Below are 22392 nucleotides of genomic sequence, written 5' to 3'. Positions count from 1 at the left end.
AAATATACGTATAGTGTTAAACAAGGAGTGCAGCTCATCTGATGATACTCAGATGTTTGTCTTGCTTGTATATGCCTGTCATCTAATATTTAATTTATAATATTGCTCATATTTTTTTTGCCCTATTTTCTCATGAATTTGTAAGCTTTTTAATCGCAGTACGTCTATACAAATAGTTTCATCAATTGTAGAGTAAAACTCTTTTCAACTGATTTATGGGTCAAAAACTGTCAAACATAATTGTGATAAAAATCATCACAATTACCAGAGTTTAAACTGTCGTCAGAAGCGCGTTTCGTCAATTAAAAAACGCTCGAAAAGTTCAAAGAACTAACTAAAGGACGAAGTTGAACATCATTGAAGACCCAAAATTACCACGAGTATAACTAATTACAGCTCATGGTATATATTCCTAGGGAGTATCGCATAGTATTTGGGGGAAAACATTGTATTTAAACAGTTTAGTCTATCAATGATAATTCATGTCAACTCAGAATTTAGTTTTTGCTCTGTTTTGTAACACCAGTGTCCAGAGTAACGGAAGATGTGAACTGTAGTATACTGACTATAAACGCATTTAATCCACACCAGTTGTATATGCATGTTCTTCATTTTTCGAAGAAAAACTACCGAAATGTACGTTTTAATTCGATGGTTTTTTTTTTTAACAGACAAGAAATGAATACAGAATAATACATGTCCTTATTAATATGAAGGAAGTCAAACACAGTTCTTTCGTAATTTATCATGGAAGTACGTTCAACCGCAAAACCGGATATAGGCTGTTTACTTAACATAAAACATGTAAGAGCACCTGTTAAACATGTTAAATGTCATAAACGTCATAATCGTTTGTATGAAAAATAAAAATTAGGAAGTATCTTTTCACGACTTTCATAATATAACGGATATATTTCCCTCCTCATGTTGTGTAAGTACATTTTCGAGCATACACTTGAAGAGGTTTGCAATTATAGAACTTATTTAAAGAATCATAAGGATTAGAGAGTAGAAAAGGGAATGTAAACCAAATTTAGTTGTAGTTACATGATTTTCTTGGTAAATGTTTAAAAAAAACTGTTCTTACACTTAAAAAGGTATGAAACAATTGTTTTTTCATGTGTCGTGATTTTCATTTGTTAATTTGAATGGAAAGTAAAGGAATTGCTTCTTCTGTTCATTTGCATTCAACAAGTTTCTCGATATATGTTGGCCATGATAATGAAGTCAAACATCTTTGTGTATAATGTTTGTCAAGTTAGGCAAAATGATGAAAGAACAGGGACTAACAAACATCTGACCATATAATCTTTCAGACACATAGGTTAAAGTGGGATTAGTACTTAAAATCTGTTTTATAGTTTCGAGAAATCTCGTTTATTTGGTTGAGATTTAAACAGAAAATCATACAACAACATAAATAATGAAATATAAGATACACGCGTCCCTCGTCTATGTGCACAATCAACCAGTCAAGATACTGTATAACATATTATACACAAATATAATTCATTGGGTACATTAAATAAAATAAGAGAATGTATACAAATTCAAGTTGTTGCTGTTATCACTTGTTTTCAATCTCAATTTATATTTTCTTAACTAAACCATTATGAATCTTCATACTAGAAAATAATCAAGAACAAAATAATCTTAAAATTTATTAACAAAACTATAATAAGCCAGAATACGTTAATATGTTGCAGTGTCCAGTAAAGAATAGAATACAACAATGAAGGTCCATGTGTGTATAGTGGTGTGTCTGTTGGTGGTTTTTATGAATGGTAAGAAAAAAATGATCATCTTCATAATTCGCAATCAACTTAAAATGTATGTGTAAATATGTTATCTCTTCCTGTTAATCTAAAGTAACATAATAACTGTTTCCTATACTCATTAAGTGATGTCTTTTAAATTTATGGCTATATTAGCAACCCAGATTATATTATGACATGCATGTTGTATTCTAACATGTGTGCTGTCGCGGGTGAACATTTAGGATAATTTTAACAATTGGTTTTCCCTGGGTTCTATTAAGTATATGTAAAATTATCAATTCAGATATGAGTTCTAAACAGCGTCCATTGATTTCAATAGAATGATAAGTCAATCCCATTCGGATGATTTATGAGTCAATCCAATTCAAGAAAGTTTTGAAAGGAATTAACTCATTAAGCCTAAATGAGTCAATCGCTTTTCAGCTGACTTACGAGTCAATCCATTTCAGATATTCTGATAGGTCAGTTGCTTTCCAACTGACTGAAGCGTCCATCTCTTTCAATACATTGATAAGACAATAGCTCTCGGACTGACTGATGAATCCATTTCTCTCCAACTAACCGATTAATTGATACATCCAAAGTAATTTTAGTTCAACATATGTTTCATTATATTTTCATTAGAATTAAGCATCTGTTTTAAAGTTATATTGAACTGTATAAACCTTTCATTGTAATAAGGACCATGGCATGTTGTTTCTTTTACGTTTACCATTTATATTTTTGTATTTTCGATGGAAAATTTCTCAGTTATTTTACTTTGTTTGTACAGGGGGTCTAGGTTTGTGGGTGCAATGAAAGGATTATTGTTCTTCCTGATCGATATTATAACCTACTTCCGAATGCCAGAAAGATATACGATTAGGCTTCGCACCTGTCATTTTATTTCAAGTGTATTTCACGATATTTCTCAAAAGTTTATAAATCATCGCTAGTATGCTTATGATTATGTGAAACTTCTCAAACTCCTTTTTCAAAATCTTGATCAAATACATGTTAAACATAACTTGATAATACACTCATATCTAATTAATCGATTTACAAAAAAAATGTTTTAAGTTAAAAAAAAAAAGCGATATCAGCATGTATAACCTTTAAATGGATAACTTATGTATATACTGCAGAAGACAAACAATAAAATGAAACAATTGAAATATGAAACAAAATGGTTGTAGAAATGCTTGTGTGTGTTTGGAAACGTCTTTTGTACTACAGTGTACAGTCATCAACACCGAATATTATGATACGTGAACATGGCGATAGGACGACAACGATTTTACATTGCTTTTCATCATGCTATTTATTTTGCCTAATGATATTGACATTATTATTTCTTGACATTAAGAAACAAACAACCAATACTTAAAAGAAACAAACTTATTTTTCAGTGAACATGGCTTATGAAAGACTGTAAGCAGACGACAATGGACCTACATTCTTTTAAAATTTTTCAAATGTTAAAATTCAACAGAATAATAAAATCTGTTCAGTAAAAGAACAATTTATTCATAATTATAAAATATCGAAGGAAAGTTGTTTTTAAAGAATTTATATCATTGTATAAATATCGATTCTAACACTTCATTACTTGTAATATGATATGTGTCTACTCAAGAACATTAGATCTTTTAAATATTTAAAATTTAATTGTCGAGAGTGGATAAATAGCATATTGCACTATATATGGTGGTGACAATTGTTTCTCTAAAGATTGTTACATGAAAAGAACACAATCTTCATCCTTCTTTTGAATCAATGAGAAATGTGGTATTCTAGAAAAACGAAAAAAAAATAATAAATTTAGAATTTTTTATTTGTGTACACGTAATGAACACACTCTTTTCTTTTTGATTTAAAATTTGGTTTACAATTAACATTTTTAATATTACTCATTTCGATGTTTAAAAATGCATGTATTCAAGTACAAATAATGGTCCACATACTCATATGGTTAAAACAGTTTCGTTTTCGTATAATGTATGCTTAACATATAAGCGTAAATGTTTGCTTCACTCTATGCCCTTGGACCTTTGGTGTAAATGAACGGTTGTATAAATTAATAAGTATACATAAAGGTCCCAATGTATCTACAACATCCGGTTCTCGAAAAAAAATAATTCGAAACTGTGTTAAATGTTTTAAGATATAACGATTAATTAGAAAACAATGCACTATGTTTGTAAAGATTGTCATCTGTTTCTGTATATTTGTCTCATGTTAAATCGTTTGTATCTGTTACAATTGTTCAGATATATACAAATAAAAGAAATTGTTTCAAAAGGGATATACCATTAGAATGAAATTTTGAAACCCTGCGCATTGTGATCTTGTAATTCATTATGATGACATATACCTATAGTCTAAGAAAGGTCATGAATTCCGCAGAAATAACAAAAAAGAGAACAGGATATGCAGATAAAAAACAAACAAGAAAGCTTCTGTATAGGATAATGACATTCTACACAGTTTTATTTGGTAAAATTTAATGATTAGATGTATTGTCCAAACTTCAATAAATCGGGGAAGGTCATGTAAAAGATTGTTCAAAGAAAGAGTTAGCTATAGAAAGGTTTGGGAGGAACCATAACGAAAGGTTTTGTCTTTAAGAAACACAATGTTGTTCTTGTCTTGAATTAATAATTTTGTAAACCTCATTTTAAAAATATAACTTAAAATGCCACGTTATCACTTGTTTTCATGTTTAGGCCAGAAGGTGGGACAAGTGGATCAGCAAGAAGTAGAAAAGTCCGGAAAATGCCCAATTGGCATTTAGTGCTGCTCGGGTCTTCACTGTCATCTAAACGTTTTCACATATCCCGTTAACTATTACGTTCACGGGCTAGCATACCTGAGGGGTCAGACTTGTGAAAATTTAAAACAGGAAGAGGAGGACTAAAATTTCAGCAAAAAATATATATTAATATTGCTGATTTATTTTCTAATATACTTTATGAGAGGAGATAAATTAACAAGTCTTATCTTGTTGGAATAACTTTTTACAGATTCTTGTATTATGTATTGCAAACGCAAAAGTACTGATAGATACAAACAAAAATACATAAAAGATGTTGACAAATGACTTACTATAATAAATGCAATAGTGTATGGCTTGCAACTCAAAAAAGATTTTTCAAAATGTCATTATATAAAAAAAATAATCACTAGATTACCGAAACGAAGACGTGAAAAAAACAATAAATAACTCTTGTGAAACTATTTAAACTAAGTCGTGACATGAAGCCACTAAGTAGAACAGACAATCTGAAAGCGTCAATTACAAATAACCATGTACGTTCTATGAACTGGTACATTGTAACCTATATACCATATCGCGTAAACACATGTTTTTTTTTAAATCCCATTTTATACTCACGTCTAGCGTTTCAAACTTAAAGCTAGTTGTCTTCTATGAGTTGTTTTATCATCAAGAACTCGTGATCCATCAGCTGTCTAAATTATACTGGCATAGCCAAATAGCAGAAAGGAGACCGATTAGTGAAATGGTTAACATTCTCATGTTAGTAAAAGAAAGCAGATGCGGTATGATTGTCAATGAGACAACTGTCCACTAGATATCAAATGACAATGACGTAACCAACTATACGTCACCTTTCGGATTTATAATACGCAAAGCCATTACCATATCTCTGCATCAACGGCCATGTAGGTGCATCGTAAGTCAGAATGGTATAATTGGATTGAATATAGATTCGACTTCCATCCTGGTATCCAAAATTTGGGAAGTGATTTGAACAAACATATCGTATGGGTCATAAAAGTTGTAATACTGACTGTAAATATGATGCAATGTCGTTGATAGTCGTTCTTCCGCCTAACTCTGTTTTAGTTTGATAAACGAAACCAATACCATAGTGTTATCATGAACTATTGTGATGCATTTTTTTTTATACATGTAAACGTACAATATTTTTCGGCTGCAGAAAGTGAACAATTTGAATGTTTTACGTAGATTATAAGTTGGTGTTTATCAATCCGTGTTGATGGCAATGACTATATTAAGATTAAATCAGACCTTCGAATGTCGGTTGTATAATATTACTGCATCCTAACAGGTCACTAGCATATATGCAATGTTATGGATTACTGGAATGTAGGTATTGCGTTATCAATTACTGATCTGTAGGTATAATATCACCAATGATGTCCCCCTATTAGTCTTTGTTACATTTGCACTTTTCAAAAAATTGTGCAAAATTTATCATTGTTTCAAATAAAGAAATACTTGGCATGAGTAAAGTTTTATCCTGTCCTGTACTATAGAAAAAAAAATTCACATAACAGTTCATTGCATATAAGATAATAACCAGCACTGGAAGTTAAACAATCAAATTTCCTCCCTAAATTAACCTGTTTACAAGTTTTAGTAACAATATGGGCTCAACATGCTCAAGTTGCCAAAATATTCATTAAAAAAAACAGATAAAAAAAATTGGTGCTCTGAAATACCCAAGGCATATGTTTATGACACAGAAAATGTTTTACTGCAATAAATTTAGGATTAATTACCTACAACTGTAAAATTCATGGGAATAATTTTTTCCGACCTATTTTCGTATACAACCGGATGTGACGTACCATGATTTGGTGGTATTACACCTAAAGTAAGACATTATTGTTTACTACACTGAATGTGACTAGTTTTCCTTTGTAATACTGGTAATTTTAAGAATTCCTATCAAGTGTTGTCATAATCAGTTCAATAGTTTTAGAAACATGTAGAATAATGAAAGACGACATCTACAGCGATTCGAGCAAAATTTCTTCGACAAATCCAATCAAAGCCTCATTATGATAGTATATAGTGTGGACCAAAAATGATCAAATATTTATATCATCCACCGACAAACAGTTGAATATAATACATAAGATGCTTTTAGGAAGATGATTACCACTAATACGATCACTTTTGGTCCATTTATACCTCTCATTTCCTCAAAATTTAAACTTTGCAGGGAAATAAATAAAAATAATTGGGTAACTTTAAATCATGTATGATAGAATTGTTATAAGATATGAGTAATTAAAGTATTCAGGCAGAATGAACAATCCATATAAAAGTTTACTGTCTCCAAAGAGGTTGCAATAAGTCCTTACGTAAAAAATAAATTTACGCCGCGTTACAGAGAGGGACATAAAAGGTTTCTCTTTTAGTGAATAATTTATTGTTACAGCAATAAAAAAAAATCATTTACTTATAACTATATATTTATCAAAGTGTTTCTTAGGAAAATGATCTATCATAGCAGAATATAAGAAATAAGGAGAAAAAGCTCCCCAAAACAATAAGTATGGCTTATTCTGTCAACTGAATATTCATGGTAGAGTCCTATTTCAAGGAAATTTTCTAATAAAAAGTGTTTTGGAGACTCAATCCGCTCAGAATATTTCATTTTTTGTAATATTTCACTTAAGTAGCAAGAAATTTTAACACATGAGGGTACTCACAAGGTCAAAGGTGCATGTACAGCTTCCCATATTAGGTGTAATACCACCACTCATTTCCTCTATTAGTCTTTGGTAAATTTGCATTTTTCAAAAAATTGTGCAGAATTTATCTTTGTTTCAAATAAAGGAATACCTTGCATGAGTAAAGTTTTATCTTGCCAAGTACTATAGAAAATAAAATCACATAACATTTCATTGCATATAAGAAAAAAGCCATCACTGGAAGTTAACCAATCAAATTTCCTCCCATATTTAACCTGTGTACAAGTTTTAATAACCATGTACATGTAACCTCAAGTTTCTAAAATATTCCCCAGATAAAAAAATAATGGTGCTCTGATAAACTAAAGACATTTGTTTATGACACAGAAAATGTGTTACTGCAATAAAATGTAGGAATAATTATCTACAACTGTCAAATTCATGGGAATATTTTGTTTTCGACCTATTTTCGTATACAACCGGATGTGACGTACCATGATTTGGTGGTATTACACCTTAATCATTAAAATATCTCAAAGTGAAATAAAGAAACAAAATTCATGTTTTATCTTTTCGTCTATTTGAATGGTTGTACACTAGTAATATTTTTGGTACTTCATAAATTGCTGCTAGTTGTGAGCTAATGCCCAGTGTTGTAGACCGTACTTTGACCTATAATGGTTAACTTTTACAAATTGTGCCTTGCCTGGAGAGTTGTATCATTAGCACTCATGCCACATGTTATATCTATTTGATATATGTCATGAACAAAAACCACTTTCATACTTTTTAGTAAATATTTATACAATGAATACATTGTGTTACAATTTGCAATTGTCATATTTAATCTAAATGCACAATGTTCACGATGGCTGTTCAAAAGTTCTTCCTCTGAAAACCTGTCGTATACTTGTTTAGGATTACGATGCCATCTGCACGAACAATACCGTTACAAATTTGACTAAACGAAGATCACAGTGAACAACTATATAGATTAAAGACTATCACGTACAATTACATTATTTAGTTCAATGTATGATTTAACCTTTGGCATTTTTGGCATTCTTTTGTCAATAGAATATAAAATCGCAAAGAGAAGTGACAGTTATTGGACATGTTGGAGTGATATTCAAGCTCACTAAACATAACAAAGCAAAAAATAGACTGAGTAACACAAACCCTATCAAAAATATGACAAGATATCAAGTGCTGCGGAAGGGTAAGCAGAATCTGCTCCACAATTAGCATCCGTTGTGTTCCTCTTGTAGTTACAAAATCGTTGATTAATCTAATTGAAAGGTCACATCCGGGGAAAGGATAATGTGATTGTGTACACGACGACTGACACATTTCATCTGTCAGTCGTTTAACAGATATTCCATAACGATCAACCAACTCAGGATGGCGTCATTGTGACAGTTATGGTTTTGAAATATTTTTGTACACTATTAATCAATATTAAACTCACAACAATGCGGTGTTGGACATACATCCATTAATTTTCGGCTGGGTTATGATAATGACTTTTCTTCAACAGATGCGATTAATACATTGTATAGGGATAGCTGGGAAGTATCCGTATTGAAATTGCAAAGAATATCTCACCTTCAGTAAGATAAGCAATTATGTCGGCTAGAAACTTGAACTATTCCGTTTTGTTGTCATCTTCATAGAGACTACTCCGTCTAGCACCAGCATCATGCCTTTTCTCGGTCCACCATTTAAATTATTAATTTAGTAAACATCAAATACAATTCCTACTCTTAAATACTTATCGGTACAAGAGTTTATGTTAGGCAGTATGACATCATTTGCATGATCATCAAATATTTTCGCACGTGGTTGCCTGGAATTAACCATTGCTGGCCAACCAACGATAAACGCGTCAGAATGTGGATCAGTTCACGGCAAATCACACAATGTTACAAGCAAACCAATTTGCTGCGATCTAATAACACTGTTAAAACTGACATCCTTAGACAAGGACAGAGGAGTAATTTAGTTTTCGTGGATAAAGAAATCTTCCAAGTCAAACTGTCAATTTTGACAAAAAATGAAAAGTCTTGAAAAAGAATCGCAATCCCTTTTCACGTTCTTCAGCTTTGTTTTTTGACAAAGACATTTCCAGTTTCATTTTACGGATTTATTCAGAAATAGTTCTTTTTTATCTGGTTATAAAAAACAGATTCTCCGTCGTTTTGCTTTTGCTTCAAACGATTTTCGTATTTTCGGACCCAATATCTAGGAGTTTATATACATATCTCACCGGCCTCCGAGTCAACTATTTCCTTAAAAGAGCCAATGTTATACAAATCTGACGACTGTTCTAGAAAAAGAAAAAAATGATTTCTAACTCGTTCATCACTTTAGAAAGCCTTTAATACTGTTCAAAGAAATCCTTTTTTGTTTCGTAGAATCTTCATGCTGTCCATCAATGTGTTAGAATGACTCCAACCACTAGATCTTTCAAATTCATCTACCAGTCTACTGACTAACATCCATCCATCGTCTCAAAGGGATCTTCGGTGGTACCAACATTGCCCTTTACAATTGCATTATTCTGTTTTAGTGCCTAATCAATTGTGATATAAGAAAACAACTTGCTGGTCTTACGTACCGTGGAATTACAATTTGAAACCAGGTTCGATTCACCATTTTCTACATTTCAAAAATGCCTGTGCCAATTCAGGAATATGACAGTTGTTGTCCATTCGTTTGATGTTATTTTGTCATTTGATTTTGCCATGTGATTAGGGACTTTCCGATTGAATTTTCCTCAAAGTTCAGTATTTTTGTGATTTTATTTTTTGCAAATTCCATTGCCACTTTGTGAGTGATGTTCATGAGGGGAATCCAGATCTCGGAGATGGACCAATTACCATCGAGCATAATCCATACAATGTGGACCAAAATAATACGGTATCATGCTTGATATGCACTGATTGTGAGGTACGATATCTGACTCATAACATGAGCGTCCGACCGAAAGCACAAGAAGTTCTTATAGATTCATAATTGAACGCCAAAAATTAAACTGTGTTCGAGATGACTCTCTTTCTTTACACCAGTCTATCAAATAATCGAACGAGTCATGAGCTATATTTTCTGCGTTAAGACATTAAATATTCAAGCAAAACACGAAGTTATTGATACGCATGTCTAGTTCCAGGTAAATTAGAATATACATGAAAGTAATATGACGTTCTAGATGTTGCAATATCGGTTCAGTGAGGGCACAAGGCAATCCACTTTCATGCAATATATCACCAATTGTTTTTAAAACAAGCCATTTCAATGTACTATCAACCAAACATAAACTTATCTTCTCCGTACAAATCTGGCAATTCCCACGGAATTTGCTTAGCCAATACCAAAAGTGGGTGATCTGCAGCTATTATTGTATTTGGTCATAATTTTGAAAGTTAACCACTTTTTTCACCTTATCAATCGAATGCTTGATCAATTAAACTGAATAGGCGTATTTTCAGACAGTGGCATCACAGAAGTTACACTTTCTTGAATAGAAAAGCATAGATTTTTAGAGGAATTAAATGACGAACAAGATATGTTTACGAAATTCAAATCCTCGTTTGTTAGATGAACTACGATTTGCATCATTGTGCGCTCTTGTAGTGAGTGCAAATCACTATGTATGTCTATAAATAGTTTGCGCATGCGCAAAATTGATTAACGCATTTGTTTCATAACCTTTAAAATGTTATCAAACCAATTCATAATATCATTAAAAATCCTAAAGCACCAAGTAAATAGTAAATAGTTCAAATCTTTATGTGTGAATTTTGTTACATTTTCGCGCATGCGCAAAACCTGAAAAGTCAAATATTCATTTCTATTAATTACGTCACATGCAAAAAATATAGCCACTAAACCTGATAATGTTGTTCACATAAAGAAGGGCAAAGAAAAAGTTTTCCAAAAGCATTTTCAAACTGGAAAAAACAGCCATTTTTGAAAAAGGCCGTGGCCATCTTGAAAGTTTTTTTTCTTAAAAAGTATATGATAATGATGCTTCGTGCTATTTTTCATGCTTGTATCATCATTTGCACAATTCTCTCGATTTCGCTTACTAATATCTTCCACTAATACTTGTATTCCGATTACACGCTTTTAAAAAAAGCACAGGTTCTTATGTAAAATGTATCTTTTATAGAGTAGATAACACATCGATGGAAACCAAATGCGTATTCTAACGATTGATGCTCAGCTTATTTTCAAAATGTTGAATCTATTCAACAACTGTTTATTTAAAACTAAAATTTGAAGGTCATTATAATTATTTATTAATTTGAATCTGCTTACCTTTCAAGGAGACCGGGGTTTTTGGTGGAGTTCGTATTGCTAAGTCTTTAGTTTTCTGATGTTGTATTTTGTTTACTATTATTTGTCTACTTGTTGTCTGCTTGGTTTTTTTCTTCTTCTTTTGTAGCCAAGGCGTTCTCAATTTACCGTTGATCAATGAATTTTAATGTCTCTGTGGTATATTTCGCCTCTCTTGTATGAATTAGCCTTTCGCAGGATCAAACAAAACCCGATCATTGAAGGTCAATGATATATATAAACTCATAGATACCAGGATTAGTTTTTTTATTTACACCAGACGCGCGTGTCGGCCAAAGAAATTTAAAAGTTGAACAGCATTAAGGACCAACATTTCTAAACGTTCCAAGTTCAAAAGTTTTATAAAAAGTTGATTTATAAAAATGACCATATCAATGATAATTCATGCCAGCATAGAAGTGCTGATTACTGGTTAAAATCACATTACACACATTGATTGATAGGATTAAATTTTATATTTACGCCAGTCGCGCGTTTCGTCTACAAAAGACTCATCAGTGTCGCTTAAACTCAAAAAATTAAAACGGTCAAATAAATAACGAGGTTGAAGAGCCTTTAGGACAAAAGTCCCTAAAAGTAAGACGTAAACATTGAAAGAGGTAAATGACTAACAAAGACATAAATAGTTTGTCGCTATGATGTCGTAATTTGTAAAAAATCCTAATAAGAAAAGATTGTTAACAAGCAAGTCAGTACAAAACCACTGAGTTAGTAAGTCCTTAAGGTTTAAACTCATAATTTTACACGTCACTTCATATCACAACAGTTACGCTTCCTGCTCTTTTATCGGTTGTGCTTCAAATCAAACTTTGAAAAATAACTTATATCCCTCTATAATAAATGTGGTTTTGCCCTTGCAGATAAAGCCCGAGATGAAATTGTGTTCGTGTTCAAATCACATTACACACATTGATTGATAAATACGTAAGATAATGACAATTCACATGGAAACTACAATATGCTTCATACCACTAACCAAGGAAAAAATCCTCGATAATCGTGTATCATACAAACAGCGTTACATTGCAAACAGAAACAGAATTCAATGGTCGTTGTTGGCGTGCCGATGTCATAACGCAGGTTGTTACGTTTTTTTTAGGTGAGATCCAAATGTTGTTTTACCCGTATCAATTCAAAAGGTTTGATAATATATCTCTGACACTTGTTCAAACCGTACATAAAAGTGGTGCCCCATGATGTGTTATAAAAAATTGAGGCAGAATATACAAAAGGGTAAACATACTCACAAGTCAATTCAAAACAACGAACACACAATAGATCATTTAAACTTCAATCAATGCCAAACTTTTTTTATTGAATTTGAGTCACAACTGTAAAATTTGTAAGCAAAACAAACAAATCTTTCTTATGTAAAAGAGGGACGAAAGACACCAGAGGGACATTGACACTCATAGATCGAAAGTAAACTGACAAAATAATGGCTAAAAAAAGACAAATAATTGTAAACAAGACAGAACATAGAAACTGTAGACTAAGCAACACGAACCCCACCAAAAACTGAGAGTGATCTCAGGTGCTCCGGAAGGGTAGGCAGATCCTACTCCAAATTAGACACCCGTCGTGATATTCACCAATGAGATATTGTACTGTCAAGAGATGTGAATAAGACAGCCAACCAACACCATAAAATAAAAGGCATCAAGCTGGTAACGTACAGTATTCAACAATAGATCGGTGTTTATTTAACACACCTAGCAATTCTCAATTGTAAAATCAGAAGACCATTGTGTGTGTCTAAGAAAGTGCACTAACACCTGTTAAGAGTGCTAAACAGAAATAATAAAAACATTATGATAATTTTTATTTTTGTATCAGTCTTACATCTAACGTTATATTACTGCCGTGAGTCTGCTGCTTTAGTTTTTCTATTACTGGGACTCATTTGCCGTGTATTATGTCGCAATATCCATTAGAACACCTGTGTTTGTGGCAACACGAATTGGTAAAACTGCATGGTCTACCAATACACCCTCGATGAACACCAACACCAACACTTCTTTTAACAAGCCTACAACAGGTCATTTGTAGAAATATATGTTTGCTGTAAACGTTTATTATCATTTATACTGCACTCGTTCTATTTCAGCAGTCAAAATGCGTTGACTTTATATTTCTATGTCATATACAGTCACTGACCCGATATCACTTTTCCTCATGAATATTTAAATAGAAGTTGCCAAAATCATGTTTAATTATTCATACGACCTCTTCATCCTGTTCTTGTTTTCAATGCATACAACGATGCGTGGAACGACTCATACTTGTTTCTTTTACAATTATTGGAAAAACATAATTTATTTGTTAATATATTTTGTTTGCAACCTATAAATCATTACGTTTTCTGCTTATTGTTGATATTTTAGTCCATACTCAAACGATTTCGTTCACCATCGATTGTGGGTTTCATTGTGTTGTATATTTCTCCGCCAGCATGGTATGAGGCCTTTTTAAAGGGGGAATTTTCGCCAATATTTAAATCAAATAAATAACATTAACGCATTAAACAACAATTAAAAATGTGTTTTTTTAGATTGCAGTATAAAGACAATAATAGTGCATTGACTTGACATATCAACGATATAAGGATTCGGCTCGAAACGAGGAAATAGCTCGGCACAACCTCGCATTTCCCCGTTTCTAAGCCTCGTCCTTATATCGTTGATATGTCAAGTCATTGCACTATTACTGTCTATACATTGTTTTAATTGATCTTTCGATATATATCTCAAAATTCAGTTTTACCATTGGAAATAGAATAGACTACTTTTCATTCATTTCATTTGCAAGCATTACCCTTAAAACGGTACGAATTACTTTGAATAAAATAAACTATGCATAATTATGGCACTACATGCATAAAAATTAAGGAATACAGATTTTAGTACGTGAATAACTTCAGTTTAAGTTATGATGTGTTCTAGTTAGATGATAAAAGTATTGTTTGACATGTTTATTTAGCCACTGCTTTCTCTGTGAGGAGCAACATACCTAGAACCAATATGTAAGGAACGTATTATGCTACATATTCCCTTTTCATGTTTTTGTGTAAATCAGTTTAATGTTTCTGCAAGCTAAGTAAACCCTATCCATTAAAGCATCGGATGTTAAGTGTATGCGTACTGTTACAATATCTTGTTACTGTTACTAATACATTATCTACAATAATACTTTTTTTCGACCTAAAATCTAGAACCAATTAACCACAATATTTATTTGTTAAACTTACTTCTCAAGGAATCTATTGCCATCTTGCATTTCATCATTAGCCATGTTGACTGGAAATATTAGAATCAAATGTTTTAATAAATAATTGTTGGTTGTTTCACTACTAATATTCCATTTTTCAATTACAATTAGAACGAATAAGATACATATATATTTGCTGATTGTTTCACAACTAATAATAATTATCAAAGGTACCAGTCTTATAATTTGATACACCAGACTCATCAGTGACGCTTAGATCAGAATAGTTAGAAAGACAAACGGAAGGAAGAATAGTATTAAAGTATTCCAAAAGGTTGTGCCAAGTACGGCTATGGTAATCTATACCTGGGATACACAAATCCATAGTTTTTAAAAAAAATTATACTTTGGCAAATAGTTAATTTGAAAACAAATTACCATATCATTGATATTAAGTCAACACCAAAGTGCTGTCTATTGTGCTGGTGATACCCTCTGGGACGAAACGTCCAATAGCTGTGGTGGCGACCCAGTTGTGTAAACAACTCTCAAAGGTACCAGGCTATATTTTTATACGCCAGACGAGCGTTTCGTCTGTAAAAAAAACCATCAGTGACATTCAGATCAAAATAGTTAGAAAGCCAAACAATAATAGTGTTTAAACGCATCGAGGAACCAAAATTCCCAAACGTTGTGTCTAATACGACAAAGATAATATATGCCTAGATAAGAATATTTCCTACTTTTGCAAAGTAAGAAAAATTACTATAAATGGATATTCATGTCAACACCGAAGGCCTGGCTACTGTGCTTGTGATACCCTCTGTGATAAAACATCCGTCAACAGTGGCATGAACACAGTGGTGTGAAAAATTATCAAAAGTATCAAGAAGCTATTAATCTGATACGCTAGACTAGCGCTTCAGCGACGCTCAGATCAAAATAGTTAGAACAGCAATCAAGTAATAAATCATGTTTTAATAACAATCAGAACAAATAGAAATCAATGAATAATTGTTTGTTGTTTCACAACTAATAAAAAATGACTCCATTACAATCAGAACGAATAGAATATGTTAAGTAACGTTTACGTTTAGTATCTTGACTAGGTTATACAGTAATTATATTCCATGCATGTTTAAATTTGACTTATATTGTAAAATTCTGTAATGATCTGCAATTTTGCTTTAATATTAAAACAGATTTTCCCTCTAAACGACTTAACCTACAAAAAAATCATGACATCATATATACGTTTCGGTAGTTATAGAGCAAACAAATATTTTCCATTTCGTATTTGAAAATAAAATCCCCATTATTCTTCATGTTTCTTTTGAAACTTTAAATATTTTCTCAATATTAAGGAATTTTGCTGCTATTTTCATGATAAGAGTTTTGTCCATTCTTAAGTTTGCCCACTGCTGCTTTTATTGCTTTTTGTTCAGTCTTTGGTGAATAGTTGTTTCCCTTGCAACCGTATACGCCACATGCATGTTTGTATTTGAAATACATAAATGTATATATTTTTTATCAATGCCATGAATGCACTTTAGGTCTGATTAGTTGATGTACAGTAATCACTATTGACACTAATGTTATGAGTTCCTGTCAAGGTTCATTCTTATCGGAAAATGATTGATCATTATAGAGTCTAATGGGGACGAAGCGCTAGCCATGCGTACAAAATTTCAAATTTGGTTTCTATGATGAGATTATTTGAACCCCCCTACCAAGACCTAAATCGCTGCAATAATATTGCCATTCATGCAAACAGTTGTATTACACACACTAAACATAACTCACTAAATCCATTTGACAATAGATTGACTGTACTTTAATTAGTGAAATCATTCAGGTCACCAACTTCAGTTTTTAAAACTTTTTTATTGGGTTGCTGTTTGTGCAAATCATTCCAAAATTAAATATAACTTACACGAATCGGTTAGTTGATTTCATCTTGTAATTGTCTTACCTTCAGAATAGACCAACAACAGAGAGACAAATAACCAAACAGAGATGTTCATTTTTCTATATTATTATTTTCGAGAAACTGAAAAGAAGGAAGGCAAATGTGTTCAACTTGCATGCAAAGACACATTAATTCAGATACAGAAGTTTTAGCTTATCAAATACATATGTCAAGTATAAACGACAGTTTATAAGTTTATTCCATTCTTTTTGACAATTATGTATGCTAGGATGTATATTGTTTTCTTGAACATATTCGCCCTTTTCCCCGTCTCAAACTTTTTGAAACATTTTTTTTTTATCTCAATCATAAATCCATAGACTAATTCTTCACAAAACAAATCTTTTCGAAAACAATTTGTCTAGAGTTCACAGAAATTAAAGTTATGACTTTGTACGTGTTTAGCTGTGTTAAAGACCCACTGTTGTCTCTATGACATTCCCCATTTCCATTCTCAATTTTATCATCATGTTTAATACATGTTGAAATTTAAATTATTGAAATGATATTATCCGAATTTGTTGTCCACGATTAAGTTACTGTTGATATTTTCATGTAATAAAAGTATTAGAAATATTAAAAGTCTTACAATTTATAATCATGCATCACTTCAACTTTATTTCCTTTTTTTACAAAACTCAAATCCGATAATATATTCTCTTGTTTTGTTTATTATACTGTCATTTGTGACTGTAATTGTACTTTTTATATGTGCATTTAAATACAGAATTTTGCAGTTGGTATATTATCGCGAAAATAAATGCAACATTTCAACTGAAAACTTAATGTTCATTTACGCATGCAGACTTGACCTAACATCGATTACATGACGTTTTTACAACTGTTTACAATCCGTGGAAGAAACAAAATAGATTGGTGTATACAGGTTACAGATAGAAACGAATTAAAGATCACATACACAGTAATATCATGAATACCTAGAACCATATGACTTTTCTTCTGTAGTAGTTATCGATAGACTTACACACATGTGTGAATAAAAGGAGACAGTGTTTTTTTAATTAAGATTCTATTCGTGTGGATTTGTCATACTCGAAATGTAAATGGACAAATATTAAAACTAACAGAGAATTTTATTTTATGAACCATATTGTCGGTATCATAAGATTCATTATTTTTACAAGAATGTTCATTGTGAGTTATTGTTTTATTTTAAAAAATAAACCGGAATGAGATGTTGTCATACATTAAACAGTTAAAGATAACCACAGTCGTAGTTAAGTAATTTTTAAAATTATATAACAACATTTACCTCGAAAGCACGTAAAATCACATAACAAGATACTTACTATTTAATTAGTCTACTTTGAACATATGTTTGGTGTCACTTTTCTTTAAACCGTACATAAAAGTTAGAAAACATTAAAAATGTGTAAAAACATTTTCATAAGGTGACGGTTGCACTAGCTTATGTAAGTATTTTTCCTACATTTATATAAATAATGAATATTTTAATGTAGATTATATAATTTTAAACACCATGAAAGCAGATGACGTAGAACAGTTTTGACCAACACGCAAATCTTAACATATTGTATATCTTCATTAACTATCACATGTATCACTATGAACAAAAAAGAGAAGCAATGATCAGTTATCATCATTAGTATCACATTTCAACTTGTTTACACTATTACTTGTACCTACATGACATATTCCTGGTAAGACAGTTCACGCAGTGATAACCGGTAGTCTAACACTATGAAAATTTGCGTTTACATCACTATAGACATTGTTATTTGTGCTCATGAACAAATAAAAACTAAAAAAAAAGTGGAGACACTAGAAGAAAAGACCAGATGGCAAACTGATATTTAAACTCTAAAGTCGAAACCAAAGTAACGATGGCAAAAACCAGTACAACTAACAGACTATCGACACAAATTATAAAGAAAACAAACGGGTAGGTTCAGGAACGTATTTATGCATGCACTTATTTAGTGTTGCTACATATAAATGGAAAGTTCACAATCATGAACCTGCATCTTTTTTGTTGCATACATTTTGTTCTTAACCGATCGTGACACTCAACATCAATTTATATGTCGAATTCAAGATATGAGACAGACTAAAGTATCTGATGAATCTTTATTTCAAGCTCATTTGGATAGTTGGGATTTTAACAGTCCTCGAATTTTAAATTATGAATTGAAAAGGTATCATCTCTACGTTCATGCTAGCTTCGTTCCATTCTTCATAAGCAAATCTCGTTTTCTAGATTTACGTTTATAAATAAAATATGGCAATTTGAGTCCAATCTCTGAACATGAATATGATAGCTAGTGTCCCTTTTGATAAATGCAAAATATGCATAATTACAATTAAAACTGTATCAACCTTTTAATTTAACGCTATTTTGAAATGATAAATATATTTCTCTAATAATTTTTACCCTCATATTTTACTATATATGAATAGCTGCTTTCAAGAATATATTAGCCATTACAGTGAAGACTTACATAATAACCAATGATGTTCGAAGTTATGTTGTTTTATACGAAAACATAAGGTTTTTTACACCGAGCACTATATGTAACGCTGGCCGTAATAGTGAAGACATTCATATTTACCAATGATGTTCGAAATTATGACCTTACACTGTTGAAAATTACAAATCACACATCGGAAAATTGTCCGACTCGGCTCGACGCAAGTGTCTACATTTCGACCCTCTTTTTTGATGGCTGATAATGGACAAATTATATACAACATACTAACATATTTTGTAGTGTCAAGCAGAAAAGACGAAATTGCAATGAACATTGTTTAAAGTTTAGTTGTCTGTCTAGTGTTACTTTTTGTAAAAGGTAAGAAACATAACATGCATACCGACCTCCTTTGTTATTCATAATAGTTTTTTATTTATAAAGATTTATTTCTTTTATTAAGAATATCCTCATACACTGTAATACTATACACAGTTTCAAATAAACAGCTAGTAGTAAGTTTAAGTCATAATTGACCTTGTTCCTGTATGTGGCCATTCTGTTTATAGCGCATAATTATATATGGGTTTTGATCATTGTTGAAAGTCAATTTTGACCAGTTATAAAATTATTTATTGATGCCATGAAAATCAGTTTCATTGAAAACTAAACCACATCTCCTTGTCTTTTTTATAAACACCAGAGTACGAGTTTATCGGCAATATTACAGCAAATAACATGATTAAGCAAAACACAAACTTGTAGACATGTCCAGTTGATATGCCCAGTTAACTTTCAATTCTCATTACTTTTTTTTATCATTTTGGCTTTGTTAAATCTCAAATTCATTATGTCATTCCCGCCATGTTGTGCACGTGCTGATTGTTGATCTTAAATGGTGTCTGTGCGACGTATTCACAATGTGTTAAATAAATAAACTCATCATAGATATCAGGGTTGAAATTTTATGTTTAGGCCAGACGCGTGTTTCGTCTTCAAAAGACTCATCAGTAACGCTAGAATAAAAAAAAGTTAAAAAGTTCAAATAAAGTACGAAGTTGAAGAGCATTGAAGAGCGTAAAATTCCTGAAAGTTTTGCCAAATACATCTAAGGTTAACTATTCATGAGGTAGAAAAGCTTTGGTATTTCAAACATTTTGTTGACAGTTACTATTTATGCAAAGAAACTATTTTCTGTTGTGTTTAAGAATATTATTGTTTGACCTTTATATGTTTTTGTATTAAAATCTTCGGTTTACGATACATGTTAAACAAATGTTCATTTGAAATTAAGTCATGTCGCAGTTTATGTTCCTCACTTGGAATGAGAGTGTCTGATTAGAATAGATGGAGAACTGCACTGTTACTTCTATCCAGCACAAAATCTATTGAGAGTGTCTGATTAGAATAGAGGTATGACTGTTACTTCTATCAAACAGAAAAATTATAATGAGAGGAGAATCACATCAAAATATACCAGACTTGTGGTAGACATCCTTTGTTTACTAGGAAGAGTTTTTTTTTCTTATGATGTTCATAAATCATCTTCTTTTTTGAAGTGTCTACACAAAACATGCTTACACTTTTTCCTATTAAACCTCATCATAACAACGTTGTTTAAATTTGTTGTTGAAATGTCTTGTTAGCATATAATTATATAACCTTGTCATCAACAAATACTTGAACTATTTTTTTTTATATTTACTGGTTGTTCAAATCACATATTTGTTTTTGGACAGGACACAAGCAAAACCCTTTACTTAACATATTTCTTTTATTTTCCAGTCAAAATGGCATATACAGAAATATCTTAAGACGGAAAAGAACCCCTTGTTGAGTAAATTGATTTTGTATATTCTTATTTATTCTCTGATTAAACTGCAGATCTATGGAAATGTACATGTATATTTTTAAAATTATTTGTCAGATAATAATGTTCTTTTTTGGAAGAATATGTACAAACTTATAAGATATCATAAGACAAATGATTTGTTCAAGAATATTAACCGTTTATACATGTCATAATCTTTTCACTCACAAAATTTGTGAATAGAACAGAAAATAAAACATAATCTTAAGCATGTTAAGTAACACACGCTTTATCTTTCTAATTTCAGCTTACTTGTGAAAAGGTCTACAAGATGTATAAGAATGTCTCAGAGGTGTCATTTAAAAACCAATTGCTGTCGTGGTCTTACATGCTTCCACAAAGTTTGCATACGTTCTCTCATTGCTAAAAATGAGAGAATTTAATCATTGGTGATATCGTTAGTATGTCTGACAATGTCTGACGACTTACTCGAAAAACTATTTTTCGGAAATAAATGACTCATATGTACCCGAAAAAATCAGAAATAAAATTAGTCATGTTTTATTTTTATGTTTTGTATTTTTTCATACATTTTTAAGATTTGTTTGCACTTGGAGGAACAAGAAGAAATAGTTGACCCAATCAATAGACACTGAAGTAATATATGAGTATGCTCAAAGATTCCACTAACACTGTTACGATAATATTCCCTAAGAATGAATGGCTTATAAAGAATTACATAAGTTATAATGGATTTGATTTGAATGTAAGTGCTTTAAAAACAATAGGATGAGATATCCCGTCTTACGTACGAATTGTACAGGTAAAGTCCAATTTCAAATCAAAATCCTGCTACCGTGCCATACTAAAAAAATACATACTTTTATATATCTTACATCAATCAGAAAATCAAAACATATCAAGTAAAGTTTAATGTGTCATCAAAAACAATAACGACCATTATTTTTTAAGAAAAAAATGAGAGGTGCATAATTCTTAAAAACTGTATTGATAATCGTCGATAAAGAAAGTGGATCTAGTCAAATATTTCTTATTGCAATTGATTTAAAGTCTATTGGTGCACTATAAAGACCGATATCTTATTGTCTAACTTATCGTTAAATGAATACCATAACACAATTTCAGGTATATAAATATACCTTTAATATATATAAAAGAGGGCCATAAATCGAAAATAAACTGACAACATCATGGCTAAATATGAAAAAGACAAACATACAAACAATAGTACACATGACACAAGTTGAATATAGAAAACTTTAGAATAAGCAACAAGAACCCACCCAAAAACTAGGGGTGATCTCAGGTGTTCCAAAAGGGTAAGCAAATCCTGCTCCACATGTGGCACCCGTT

At 31.5% G+C, this 22392-nt stretch overlaps 1 protein-coding gene and 2 long non-coding RNA genes across 3 annotated transcripts; 2 read left to right on the top strand and 1 right to left on the bottom strand.

Annotated features, from left to right (window-relative positions):
• The first annotated feature begins 803 nt into the window (after positions 1–803).
• LOC139481848 (uncharacterized) lies at positions 804–4422 on the top strand. The gene is made up of 3 exons (XR_011654712.1): positions 804–931; positions 1707–1784; positions 3167–4422. It is a non-coding gene; the product is annotated as an uncharacterized lncRNA (long non-coding RNA).
• A 9016-nt stretch (positions 4423–13438) lies between these two features.
• On the bottom strand, positions 13439–16842 carry LOC139481847 (uncharacterized). Its single transcript, XM_071265365.1, has 3 exons — positions 16765–16842; positions 14833–14881; positions 13439–13614 (listed from the first exon to the last, which is right to left on the bottom strand). The coding sequence occupies exons 1-3, from the start codon at positions 16814–16816 to the stop codon at positions 13485–13487; spliced, it is 231 nt and encodes a 76-aa protein (XP_071121466.1). The 5' UTR covers positions 16817–16842; the 3' UTR covers positions 13439–13484.
• A 2666-nt stretch (positions 16843–19508) lies between these two features.
• Positions 19509–21370, top strand: LOC139481846 (uncharacterized). The gene is made up of 3 exons (XR_011654711.1): positions 19509–19589; positions 20994–21045; positions 21326–21370. It is a non-coding gene; the product is annotated as an uncharacterized lncRNA (long non-coding RNA).
• Positions 21371–22392: the final 1022 nt, after the last annotated feature.

This window comes from Mytilus edulis, chromosome 7 (assembly GCF_963676685.1).
Source record: "Mytilus edulis chromosome 7, xbMytEdul2.2, whole genome shotgun sequence".
Taxonomy (NCBI): Eukaryota; Metazoa; Mollusca; class Bivalvia; order Mytilida; family Mytilidae; genus Mytilus; species Mytilus edulis.
Note: the sequence above shows the minus strand (reverse complement) of the source record. Positions and strands in the feature narration are given on the sequence as shown.